General features: G+C 38.5%; 1 protein-coding gene and 1 pseudogene across 3 annotated transcripts in view; one reads left to right on the top strand and one right to left on the bottom strand.

Annotated features, from left to right (window-relative positions):
- The window catches only part of GOLPH3L (golgi phosphoprotein 3 like), an 89,662-nt gene extending 76,326 nt beyond the window's left edge, over positions 1–13,336 (bottom strand). The window contains exons 1-3 of one of the 3 annotated variants that reach the window (XM_058275311.2): positions 13,131–13,323; positions 11,194–11,388; positions 72–140 (exon numbers count right to left, since the gene is read on the bottom strand). In XM_058275311.2, the coding sequence (XP_058131294.1) occupies positions 72–140; positions 11,194–11,376 (252 nt within the window). In that variant the 5' untranslated portion in view covers positions 11,377–11,388; positions 13,131–13,323. Of the gene's footprint in view, positions 1–71; positions 141–11,193; positions 11,389–13,130 lie in introns of all 3 variants that reach the window. The other 2 variants (XM_004461597.5, XM_058275312.2) reach the window with 2 other exon arrangements.
- On the top strand, positions 5,486–5,936 carry LOC105746413 (microtubule-associated proteins 1A/1B light chain 3B pseudogene; annotated as a pseudogene).
- Positions 13,337–13,451: the final 115 nt, after the last annotated feature.

Genomic DNA, 13,451 nt, shown 5'->3' on the forward strand with positions numbered 1-13,451 from the left:
TTTAAAAAAGGGCAGAGAAGGCAGAATGCATAAAGTATGATCCAACTATATGCTGTCTGCAAGAGACTTACCTTAAAGTCAAAGATACAAGTAGGTTGATGGTGAAAGGATAGGAAAAAATACATCATGCAAGCAGTAACCTAAGGAGAGCAGGCATGGCTATATTAGTACCAGATAAAATAGACTTTAAGTAAAAAAACAGCTACAAGGCACAAGGATGGTCATTATATACTGATAAAGGTGACAACTCAACAGGAAGATGTAGCCATCATAAATACAAATGCACTTAACAGCACAGCCCCAAGGCAGAGACTGGGTAAACAGATGTGGTTCAAGCAATTGGGCTCCCGTCTACCATATAGGAGGTTCAGGGTTTGATGCCCTGGGTCTCCTGGTGAAGGCTACAAGGCACAAGGATGGTCATGATATACTGATAAAGGGGACAACTCAACAGGAAGATGTAGCCATCATAAATATATATGCACTTAACAGCACAGCCTCAAAATAAATGAAGTAAATAATTACAGATTTATAGACAGTTCTATATTAATAGTAGACTTTAACATGTCATTCTCAATAGTGGAGAGAACATCTATTCAGAAGATCAGTAAGGAAGTACAGGACTAAATGATACAGTAAACCACCTAGACCTAACAGACATATATAAAACACTGCACCCAACAAAAATGCAATACACATTCTTCTTTAGTGCACATAGATTGTTCCCCAGGATAGACTGTGTAGCAGTATGAGATTATTTTTATAAATTTCCAAAAGAAAAAGATTGTTTGTAAACAATCAAAATAACCTCTGGGTGTGGTAACCTTTGAATGCAACAATTCAGTTGTGGGGCCTTTCATTGATTACCTGATAAAATTGATTTAGGCTTTTGACTGGACTACAGTAGTGAGGTGTGACTCAGGTTGAATCTCCACACCCTTGCTGAGTGTGACATAAATGGACACACAGACAGACAAAGGAAAAGGGTACCACCATTTTGAGGCTGCCATGGGGAGAAGAGGAGAGGGGGAGAGGGGGAGAGGGGGAGAGAGGGAGAGAGGGAGAGGGGGAGAGGGGGAGAGAGGAGAGGAGATCCAGTAAGAGACAAGCCCTATATAAGCCAGGTTTGCCTACAGTTGTAGAAAGGTGCAGACCTTGGCAGAGTTTGGCGGCCATCTTGCTTTTCCATATGCTCACACAACAGAATCAACAGTAGCTGACTTTGGCAAGAAGGCACCTCTTATGCTGCGTTGATTTAAATATTTCATGGCCTTGCAACTATAACCTTTTACCCCACATAACCCCCCTTTTCCTGGTACTTTGCATTGGCAGCCCTTTGGCAAACTAAAACAGATCATGTGCAGGGTCAAAAAATAAGTGTCAATAAATTTAAAAATATTAAAATCATACAATGTATACTGTCTGACCACAGTGGAATGAAGCTAAAAATTAGTAACAGGAAAAAGGGAAAATTCACAAATATGTGGAAATTAAACAACATGCTCTTAAACAACCAATGGGTTAAAGAAAAAATCAGAAGTGAAATTAGGAAATATCTTGAGATGAATGAAAATGAAAATCCAACATACTAAAACATATGGGATGCAGTGAAGGCAGTGTTGAGAGATAAATTTAGAGCTCTAAATGCTTACAACAAAAAAGATTTCAAATCAGAAACCTAACCTCAAAACATAAAGAACTAGGAAAGAAAGGGCAAACTAAACCCAAAGTGAGCCAAAGGAAGGAAATAACAAAGATTAGAGGACAATAAATAAAATTTAAAAACAAACAAACAACATAATCAACAAAAGTCAGTTCTGAGAAACAGATGTGGCTCAAGCAGTTGGGCTCCTGTCTACCATATGGTGGGTCCAGGGTTTGATGCCCAGGACCTCCTGGTGAAGGCAAGCTGGCCTGCATAGTGAGCTTGCCCACATGGAGTGCCAGCCCACACGAGAGTGCTGCCCTGTGCGGGAATGCCACCCTGCGCAGGAGTGCCGCCCCACGCAGGAGTGCCAGCCGACATGAGAGCTGGTGCAGGAAGATGATGCAACAAGAAACACAGAGGAGAGACAATGAGAAAGCATAGCAGAACAGGGAGCTGAGGTGGTGCTGAGAGAATGATTGCCTCTCTCCCACTCCGGAAGGTCCCAGGATCAGTTCCCAGAGCCTCCTAATGAGAATACAAGCAGACATAGAAAGAACACATAGGGAATTAACACCACAGAGAGCAGACAATGGGGGGGCGGGGGGGGGGGGGAAGGGAAGGTCAGTTCTTTGAAGAGATGAACAAAATTGATAAACGTTTAGTTAGACTGACAAAGAATAAAGAGAAGATACAAAAATAACAAAAATAAGAAATGAAAAGGGGGCATTCTACCAATCCCACAGAAATAAAAAGAACTTTAAATGGATATTATGACCAACTATATGTCAATAAATTAGATAATCTAGATGAAATGGACAAATTCTTAGAAACATACAAACTACCTACATTGACTCAAAAAGAAATAGAAGATCTCAACAAACCAATTACTAGAAAAAAAGACTGAATCAGTAATAAACCCCCCCAACAAAGAAAATCCTAGGACCAGAAGGCATCACAAGGGGAATTCTACCAAACACATCAAGAACACTTTATTCCAATTCTGTACAAACTCTTTCAAAAAACTGAAGAAGAGGGAACACTCCCAAATCATTCTACAAGGCCAACATCACCTTTATACCAAAGTCAGTTACAGATACTAAAAGAAAACTACAGACCAATATCTCTAATGAATATGGATGAAAAATATCCTCAACCAAATACTACCAAACCAAATCCAACAGCATATCTAAAGAATTATATACCATGATCAAGTGGGATTTACCCTGTTATGCAGGGTTGGTTCAACACAAAAATATCAATTAATGTAGTACCCACATTGTAGCAGTTTGATATGGTTATGAATTCCAAAAACAGATATTGGACTATATTTTCAATCTGGTCTATTAATGGGTGTGATTGAGCTATGATTAGGGCTTCGATTGGGACACATCATTAGGGCATCGAGTCCCCACACCTTGGTGTGCGGGGACTCACAGATAAAAGGCATGACAAAGGACAGAGTTGGGGGTTTTTGATGTGGAAGTTTTGACGTTGGAGTTTGATGCTGAAGCCTTAAGCTGGAGCCCCAAGAAGTAAGCCCACAGAGGAAAGAGAAGCAAGCCCCAGGAAGACAGGAACCCTGAACCCAGAGAGAAGTAAGACCCTGGAAGGGGGGAACCCAGGAAGCCTGAACCCTCGCAGCCATTGGCAGCCATCTTGCTCCAACATGTGAAAATAGACTGTGGTAAGAGAAGTAACTTAGACTTTATGACCTGGTACCTGTAAGCCCCTACCCCAAATAAATACCCTTTATAAAAACCAACCAATATCTGGTATTTTGCATCAGCATCCCTTTGGCTGACTAATACATTAAAAGAATGAATGAAAAAAATTACATGCTCATCTCAACTGATGCAGAAAAGGCATATGGCATAATATAGCACCCTTTCTGAATAAAAACAGAACACCAGGAACAGAAGGAAACTTCCTCAACATGATAAAAGGAACATAGGAAAACCCCACAACAAACATTCTACTTAATGGTGAAAGACTGAAAGCTTTCCCGCTAAGACCTGGGACAAGACAGAGGCCCACTGTCACCACTCTTATTCAACATTGTACTAGAAGTTCTTGTCAGAGCAAGTAGGCAAGTAAAAGAAATAAAAGGCATCCAAAAGTAAAACCTTCCCTATTTGCAGATGAAATGATCCTATATACAGAAAATCCTGAAAAATCCATAGCACAGCTCCCAGGTAATAAATGAATTCACAAAAGTGGCAGGGTAGAAGATCAACACTCAAAAATCAGTAGTGTTTCTATACACAAGCAATGAACAATCAGAACAACAAAAAAAATCAAGAAAAAAATTTCATTTAAAATAGCAACTAAAAAGAAAGAAAGAAAAAAGAACAAAAAATAAAATAGCAAGGAAAGTAGACTTGGCCCAATGGGTAGGGCATCTGTCTACCACATGGGAGGTCTGCAGTTCAAACCCCGGGCCTCCTTGACCCGTGTGGTGCTGGCCCATATGCAGTGCTGATGCGCGCAAGTAGTGCCGTGCCTCACAGGGCTATCCCCCACGTAGGGGAGCCCCACGTGCGAGGAGTACGCCCCATAAAGAGAGCCACCCAGTGCAAAAGAAAGTTCAGCCTGCTCAGGAATGGTGCCACACACACGGAGAGCTGACGCAGCAAGATGATGGAACAAAAAGAGACACAGATTCCCGTGCCACTGACAACAACAGAAGCAGACAAAGAAGAACACGCAGCAAATGAACACAGAGAACAGACAACTGGGGCAGGGGGAGGGGGAAAGTGGAGAGAAATAAATAGAATAAATCTTTTAAAAAATAAAATAAAATAAAATAAAATAAAATAAAATAAAATAAAATAAAATAAAATAAAATAAAATAAAATAGCAACTGAAAGAATCAAATATTTAGGACATCTAACCAAAGATGTAAAAGACTTATACAAAGAAAACTACAAAATATTCCTAAAAGAAAATTGAAGAAGACCTAAATGAATGGAAGAAAATTGGATTGGATATGGAAGGTAAGAGTCCCCAAAGAGCTGGTCATCTTGAAAAAGAAGAATGAAGTTGGAGGATTCACACTTCCCAATCTTAAAACTTATTACAAAGCCACAATAATCAAAACAGTATGGTACTGGCACAAAGACAGACATATAGACCAATGGAAAAGAACTGAGAGTTCAGAAATAAACCATCACATTTATGGCCAACTGATTTTTGACAAGGTGGCAAAGACCACTCAATTGGGGAAGAAAAGTCTCTTCAACAAATGGTGCTGGGAATACTGGGTCTTCATTTCAAAAAAAAAAAAAAGAAGGACCCCTACCTCAACCATATACAAAAGTCAACTAAAACCGGATCAAAGACAAATACAGGCGTTATAACTATCAAACTCCTAGAAGAAATGTAGGAAAGTATCTTCAGGACTTTGTTTTACACAATGGTTCTTTTTTAGACTTTACACCAAAAGCACAAGAAATAAAAGAAAAATAGATAAATGGGACCTCATCAAAATAAAAACTTTTGTTTCTTAAAGGAATTAATTATGAAAGTAGAAAGACAGACTACACGATGGGAGAAAATGTTTGGAAAGCACATATCCAATAAAAATTAATGTCCAGTATATACAAAGAAATTCTTTAACTTAACGAAAAGATAAACCACCCAATTAAAAAATGGGTGAAAGACATAAACAGACATCTCTCCAAAGAAGATACACAAATGGCCAGAAAGCATATGAAATAATACACATAACATCACTTGCCATCAGGGAAAAGCAAATCAAGACCACAATGAGACTTTTCGCTACCACCTGCTCCAGAGCTGGGCCCTTCAGCATTGCCGCTGCGCACCCCTTGCCCCATCATGCCGTCCGAGAAGACCTTCAAGCAGCGCCGCACCTTCAAGCAAGGAGTGAAGAATGTCCAGCTCATCCTAAAGCAGCACCCTACCAAAATCCCGGTGATAACAGAAAGATACAAGGGTGAGAAGCAGCTTCCTGTACTGGATAAAACCAAGTTCCTTGTACCAGATCATGTCAACATGAGTGAACTAATCAAAATAATTAGGCACTTGCAGCTGAACACTAATCAAGCCTTCTTCCTGCTGGTGAACAGACATAGCATGGTGAGTGTTTCCACACCCATTTCTGAACTGTATGAAAGGGAGAAGGAAGAAGATGCGTTCCTGGACATGGTATATGCCTCTCAGGGGACATCTGGAATGAAGTTGCTGGTGTAAGGCCGGCAGGCGCATCTACTCCTGAATTATTAAAGCCTTCCACCCATGCAAAAAAAAAAAAAGAAAAGAAAAAAAAAGTGGGCTCTTACAGCTGAGCGTGATCAGTCATCAAAGAGCAGTGCTCCCACCTGGGGGCTTTAGGAAGTTGTTTTTGTATTTCAAGCAGAAAAACTGTGCTCCAGATGAGCACATTCAGCTTTGGAAAACTATATTATTTAACCTAGAGCATCCTGTTTTCAAATTTTAGAAGTTTTAAAATAAAAGACTCTGCATTAAAAAACAACAACAACAAAAAAACCACAGTGAGGTACCACTGTCGGCCTATTAGAAGGGCTTCTATAAAAAACAAACAACAAACCACAAACAGAAAATAACAAGTGTTGGAGAGTATCTGAGAAATAAGGAACTCATTCATTGCTAGCGGTAATGTAAAATGGTACAGTTGCTTTGGAAGACAGTTTGGTGGTTCCTCAGAAAGCTAAATATAGAATTATTATATGACAAAGCAATCCCACTAATAGGTATACACCAAGTGTCCATCAACCAATGAAAGGATAAATAAAATGTGGTATATACACATACAACAGATTATTATTCAGCTGTAAAAAGGAATGAAGCTCTGATATATTTGACAACATGGACAAACCTTGAAGACATCATGTTGCATAAAATAAACCAGACACCAGAGGACAAATATATTATCTCACTGATTTGAAACAATTAGAATAAGAAAACTCATAGAGTCAGAATCTAGAATATAGGTTACCAGGGAATGGGGTGGAGATAGGGAACGGGAAGTTAAGTCTTAAAATTCCATTAGGAATGATGGAAATAAATTGGTAATTGATGGTGATGGTAGCACAATATTGTGAACACATTTAACGGTACTGAAATATATATCTGAATATTATTAAAAGGCAAAATGTTAGATTGTATATATGGTAACAGAATAAAAAAAAAAAATCCATGGACCTACACTTCCATGTGAACCCCCAAAGTTAAATCATGGACTTTAATTAATAGTACAACTATTAAAATGTGCTATTGGGAAGGAGATGTGCCTCAAGCAATTGGGCTCCCATCTACCATATAGAAGGTCCAGGGATTGATTCCTGGGGCCTTCTGGTCAAGGCAAGCTGGCCTGCGTGGTGAGCTGGCCTGCGCAGAGTACCAATCCACGCAGGAGTCCTGCCATGCATGGAGAGCTGGTGCAGCAAGATGACGCAACAAAAACAGACACAGAGTCGATAAGAGACAAGGCAGACCAGGAAGCTGAGGTGGTGCAAGAGATTGAGTGCCTCTTTCCCATTCTGGAAGGTCCCATGATCAATTCCCAGTGCTGCCTAAAGAGAAGACAAGCAGATACAGAACAGACTGTGAATGGACATAAGAAGACAGCAAGTGCAAAAACAATGAGGAGTGGGGGGAGAAATAAATAAACTAAAAAAAAAAGGCTTTTTAAAAAAATGTGCTATCATCAATTGTAACAAATGTTCCACACCAATGCAAGCTGTTGGTGGTTGGGTGGTATATGGAAATCCTGTATTTTATACATGATTATTCTGTAAACCCACAGCTCCTCTAATAAAAAACTTTTAAATTCACTACAAAAAGAAAAACATTACAATGTATAATTAAAAGTTAAACAATGAGAAAAAGAAACAAAGAAATTAAAAGTTTGCATTTTCCTAATATAATTCATAGCAAGTTGACCTCAGAGTTCCTGTATCAGGGAGATTGTTTGATTCTCTAATAAAAGACAAATTGCTGAAAAAAAAAAAAAAAGAAATTGAAAGTATTGGAACGGATGTGGCTCAAGTAATAGGATGCCTGCCTCCCACACTGGAGATCCTGGGTTTAGTTCCCGGTACCTCCTAAAGATGATGAGTAGATGCCACAACCGGCAGCCACCACAACCGCTACAATAAGCAGACACCACAACCTGCAGATGACGCAACCAGCAGGCAGTAGAAGTGGCTCAAGAGGTTGGGCACTTGCCTCCCCTTGGGAAGTCCCAAGTTCAGTTCCCAGTACCTCCTAAAGAAGATAAGCAGACAAAGAGCAGACATATGAGAGAGCCATCTTGGGAGGGAGGGAGGAAGGAAAATAAAAAAATAAAATAAAAAGTATGTATATCTTATGTCTCTAGCTAGAATGTAAATTTCTTGAGGGCAGAGACAACATATTAAACTGTTTTGTATTTACCTTAGTTTTTGGAATAATACTAACACATAACGGGTTTCCCCAATCATACTAAATATTGATGAAATAAATCTACTAGCAGTTTGGATGATGAGGAGAAATTAATTAGAATTGTAAATCAATTTAATACTTTTAGCTAAAGGTAACTGGCATTTTGGAACTACTACGGCTTAAATAAATCAGACCTTTCCTATTCATTTATATTTAAGGATTTATCATTTCTTCCTGAGACAAATGAAAGCTAAAAACTTAATTTATCAACACTTTCAAAAATAAAATTAGAGGGAAGCGGACTTGGCCCAGTAGATAGGGCTTCCGTCTACCACATGGGAGGTCCGTCTACCACATGGGAAGTCCGTCTACCACATGGGAGCTCCTTGACCCATGTGGAACTGGCCCATGCGCAGTGCTGATGTGTGCAAGGAGTGCCCTGCCACGCAGGGGTGCCCCCGCATAGGGGAGCCCCATGTGCAAGGAGTGCACCCCATAAGGAGAGCTGCCCAGAGCGAAAGAAAGTTCAGCCTGCCCAAGAATGGCACCGCACATACGGAGAGCTGTCACAGCAAGATGACGCAACAAAAAAACAGATTCCTATGCCGCTGACAACAACTGAAGCTGACAAAGAACACGCAGCAAATATTCACAGAGAACAGACAACTGGGGGAGGGGGGGGTGGGGAAGGGGAGAGAAACAAATAAAAATAAATCTTAAAAAAATAAAATAAAATGAATAAAATTAGAGGCATTCAAAAGGTGGTTAGTCATTGTGATGGTTAGGCTATTTTATCAACTCAGTCAGGTAATTGTGCCCAGCTGTTTAGTCAAGCAAGCACTGGGCTAAATGCAATATAAGGGCATTTATGGACCTTAGTCACCATTGACTTTACTGCAGGGGTAAATCATAGATAACTGATTACAATGACATCAATCAGGGAGACTGCCATCAGCAATGAGTGACGCTTTATCCAATCACTTGAATGCCTTAAAAGGGGAAGTGATTCCAGCATTGAGTGAGAATTTCCCAGCTCGTCTTTGGACAGCCAACTGTCTCTCAGAACTCATCAAGAACCTTCACTGGACCTTCACTGGAGCCCCTGGTTGCAGTCTGCCTGCAGAACCCGGACTTGTGCATCCCCACGGTCAAGTGAGAGACTGATAAATCTCTTACTATCTTGAGATATCTCTTGTTGATTCTGTTTCCCTAGAGAACCCTGACTAATATACAGTCATTATCTGCCCATCTCTGCACAGAATCTCACCAATATTTGTTGAGTATCTACCCACTACGATTACAACTCATAATGAACTCCCTTTTTAAACTCCTATTTCCTGAAGTTTATATTAACTATTATAAATTTAGAAGCATATGAAGGGAAACAGATGTGGCTCAAGAGAATGGGCTTCTGCCTACCACATGGGAGGTCCCAGGTTCAATTCCCAGTGCCTCCTGGAGAAGGCAAGCTGGCATGGCAGGTAGGCATGGTGAGAAGATGCAACAAAACAGACACAAAGAGGAAAGACAATGAGAGATACAACAAAGCATGGAGCTGAGGTGGTTCAGTGATTGAGCACCTCTTTTTCACATGGGAAGTCCCAGGTTTGGTTCCTGGTGCCTCCTAAAGAGAAGATGAGCAAACAGAGAACACACAGCAAATGGACACAGAGAGCAGACAGTAACTGCAAACAATGAGGAGGGGGGTGGGTAAATAAATAAAATAAATCTTTAAAAAAAGCATATGAAGACAAGTCCCAAAGGCAGATTCTCCACAGAAAAAAAGCCAAAATTCTAGTGTCTAGGGTCACAGGAAATTAATCATTCCTATTCAAAACTGAATCAAACCAAATAGCTTTGTGTTCTACTATGCTTTTACAGTCAGTGAATATCTCCTAGGCTCTGTGTAAACATTTCACAACTACATTTAAAACGAACTGTTAGTCCTACTTTGGCATTCTATTGGAGTGTCAGTTTTGCTTTTAACTTTATAAGCCTTTTATAAAACTTAAGCCTCAGCAACTTTCTCAGGAAACAGGAAAATATATTTCCAGGCTAGATTTTCTGATATACTTGTGTCTTGCCAAATACAGGGACATGTCTCTGATATTAGTTAACAACACATAGGCTATAACAGGTTTTGTAAGTTTTGTTCAAGTTGGTAATCTGACATGACAAAAACAGGGAAGGGAAAATAGTAAAGCGAGTAAAATGCTAAGTCTAAGAAAGAAGGGTATTTCCAAGTTGAGGAATCAATGTACAAAAGGAGAGAGGTTACCAGTTGTGTGTAGCCAATTCATTTATAGCTAAGGACAATGAGCAAAGCCAAATTTAGTAATTTTAAAAAATAAAGCAACATTTTTGTTTTATGTTAGTTTTCAAAACTGATGCCAATAATAAATATGCCTTTTTTATTTACTAAAGACTTTCTGGGAAAGGAAACAGATCGTTTCAAATATTACATTTATGCACCCTCACAACCTGTTCATGGGTGAGGAAAGTGATAGGAAAACAGACAGTAAGTTAACCTACAAATAAAAGATAATGTATACCACTAGTAGAAAAGACAAGAAAATACTTGATTACATATCACTAGACTTGTTATCTGAAGACTAATTCTACCAGAAAATAAATGTTCGATTAAGAAAGGAAATTTTAGAACAGGAAAGCTGCAATAAATTTAAAAACATTTTCTAAAATTAATATAAATCCTCATCAACTGTTTAAAACTTCTAAAGGTCCAGAGAAGAGAATAATTATTTCTACTATAAGAAACCTATCACTTATTTTTATAAGACAAATAATCATACTTTTCCCTTGTCTTCATTAAAATACTTTTCCCCCCAAAGCTCAAGACTTCAATGTGTGAATTATTTCACCATCAATTTTACTTGGGAAACTGCAAATATAAACATTTTACACTGTGTTATCCTCTCCTGTAATCTCTAAAATTTTGGGAGTATACTACTGGCTTTTACCCTTCAAGTATCAGTTATCTCTTTAAACTACCCCATTCAGATGACTGGAGCACAATTCTAAGACCAACTTATTATTAATGAAAATATTCCATCAGATTGCTTCCTAAAAAACATTCCAATATTTAAGTCTTTGAGAGAGCCTGGGAAACCCAACTGCATTACCTCTTTATCTTTTAGTCCCAGGAGCAATACTTCTTCCATAAGGGTGAGTCGGATATCCTTAGAGTCTCCAGAGTCTTCATTGTCTGTACTCCTCTCTTGATTATTATCTTCCTCAGTTTCCATCTTCTTTTCAGAGTTCTTGCTTACCTCAGTGCGACGGGCCCGGTGAGTTAAAGTGGTCATTCTCACCTGTTTCTGGAGGATGTGGTGTAAGAATATAAACAAGTTCTTACAAATACACATACATACAGATATTCATACATGCAATACTAAAAATATAAACAAATTTAAATAGAGAAAGGAAGGAGTAGTGACCAGAAAAGCTGGATGGATAACAAAATTTCTTTTTCAAAGCTTCGACTCCAGACAGCAATGACGAGACAAAGTCCAACAGAAATGATCACCTTTTAAGTCTGCTTATTTCTTGTGCATAATCTATAACCCAGGAATGAATGTCCACCATTGTTGATTCTTTGACAAAATGAATCCCAAAGATAAATAAGATGGGGCAGCAAAAAATTGTGAGCCTCCAGCCACAAAATGTGTATTAAATATAATTTTTTATAAACATTCAATGGTACTACATTATAAAACATACACAAAAAATAGAGAGTAAAAGAGGAGGAAAACTAAGAATAAATAAATGATCTAATATTTCCTTCATGACAAATTTCCATAACTCACTTTGGAGTAATTAATCTAGAGAATAGCACTCAGAAGATCATGTGTGGTAATCCCATACAGCTAGTAAACTTTACATCTCTAGTCTTAGTGACAGCTGCCAACAAAAAATCTGGCAAGAGTCTTAAAATATTAGCAAACCCTTTCTTAATTACAAAAAAAGAAAAAGAAAAATCAAAGTTTATGCCACGTACTACAGTACATAAAAAAAAAAACTACAGTCAATATAAACTACTTAAATCATCAGTGATAAAGTTTAAACTTAGTATGTTTTATTTTGGATAAATCTAAACATCAATTTTTAAAAAGATATACAATAAATATTTTTAATCAGTTATTATTTATAAGAAAATCTTTTTCAAGATCAGAACAGTATTCAAGAGCTGCTGTGACTGGACCCAAATCTACCTTCTAGCAATTTTTTTTTTATTACTCCTAATCAGGTACTATTGTCAAAACATTTCCCAAATATTCCCTATGTTTCCTTTGTTCATGCTGGGATTTTCTCCTTTTTCCCTCCGTAAGTTCTGACCACTCTGGAAAGGCCTACAGAAAATCCATTGTAAAACCTGAAGTAAATCTCCTTCTCCATTATTCAAATACCCCATAGCCAAAACTGGTCTCTCCCTCAGCTTTACTTTCACAGAACTTTTATTTATACTTACTTCCTTTAAAGTATTTATTATAGTCTTTCTTTTGGAATGGCTGTATCTCAACTGTAAACTTCTTGGGGGCAGGGATATTGTCTTCTTGGGTTTTTATGTTCTCCAAAGCAACTAGCACAATGTCTTTAACGTTGTAACTGCTCAATAAATAATTACTGATTAAAATGAATACTCAGAAATGCATGTAAATAATTAAAATAGAAAAGCAAATGAAGTAAATTAGAAAAGGGTCTTTACACAAGGATATATTTCAAATATAATTCTTGGTGGAAGGCAGAAAGAATAGTGGAGGAAAAGAACCATGAAATAAATGTTCAAAAGGCACTAACACTAACTGGCACTGTGAATAGGGCATATTTCCTAACCCAATACAAGAAACTTAAAACCTTCGGGGAAAAAAAGGGGAGAGACTTTCTTTGAGAAATTAATGTCCTCTGGATATTCACTAGCTGAAAATCCGATTTGAAAAAAACACATGGCCCAAAACACGCACAAAAACTGAAAATCTTCCTCTCCCCATGAAATAAAATATTTGGAGATTTATTATTATTATTTCTGTACGTTAAGATATGTGTTTTCCCCACTGCTTACCTGATGTAACTCCTGGGTGGGTTACGGATGGACGTAGGCTGCAGCTTGCGCTCTATTTTAGGGGACACCTGACTACTTCCACCCACCCTAGAAGGTGGAAAACTTCTCAGCCACGCAGAGAGCACAAACTTCCTGATCATTCGATGCAGAGAAGGAATAACACATCAGCTTCCTCAGAATCACTAGGCAACCTATCTTTGTGTTTCTTTATTGGACCAATCAGAAACCGCCAAGGTTTAGTCCAGCCAATCGGGGTTTACGAAGGGAGGCTCTCCTCCGGCTATTGTGTTGCGATCCAGACAAACACCACCAGAAGGAGGC

Source organism: Dasypus novemcinctus, chromosome 13 (genome assembly GCF_030445035.2).
Source record: "Dasypus novemcinctus isolate mDasNov1 chromosome 13, mDasNov1.1.hap2, whole genome shotgun sequence".
Lineage (NCBI taxonomy): Eukaryota > Metazoa > Chordata > Mammalia > Cingulata > Dasypodidae > Dasypus > Dasypus novemcinctus.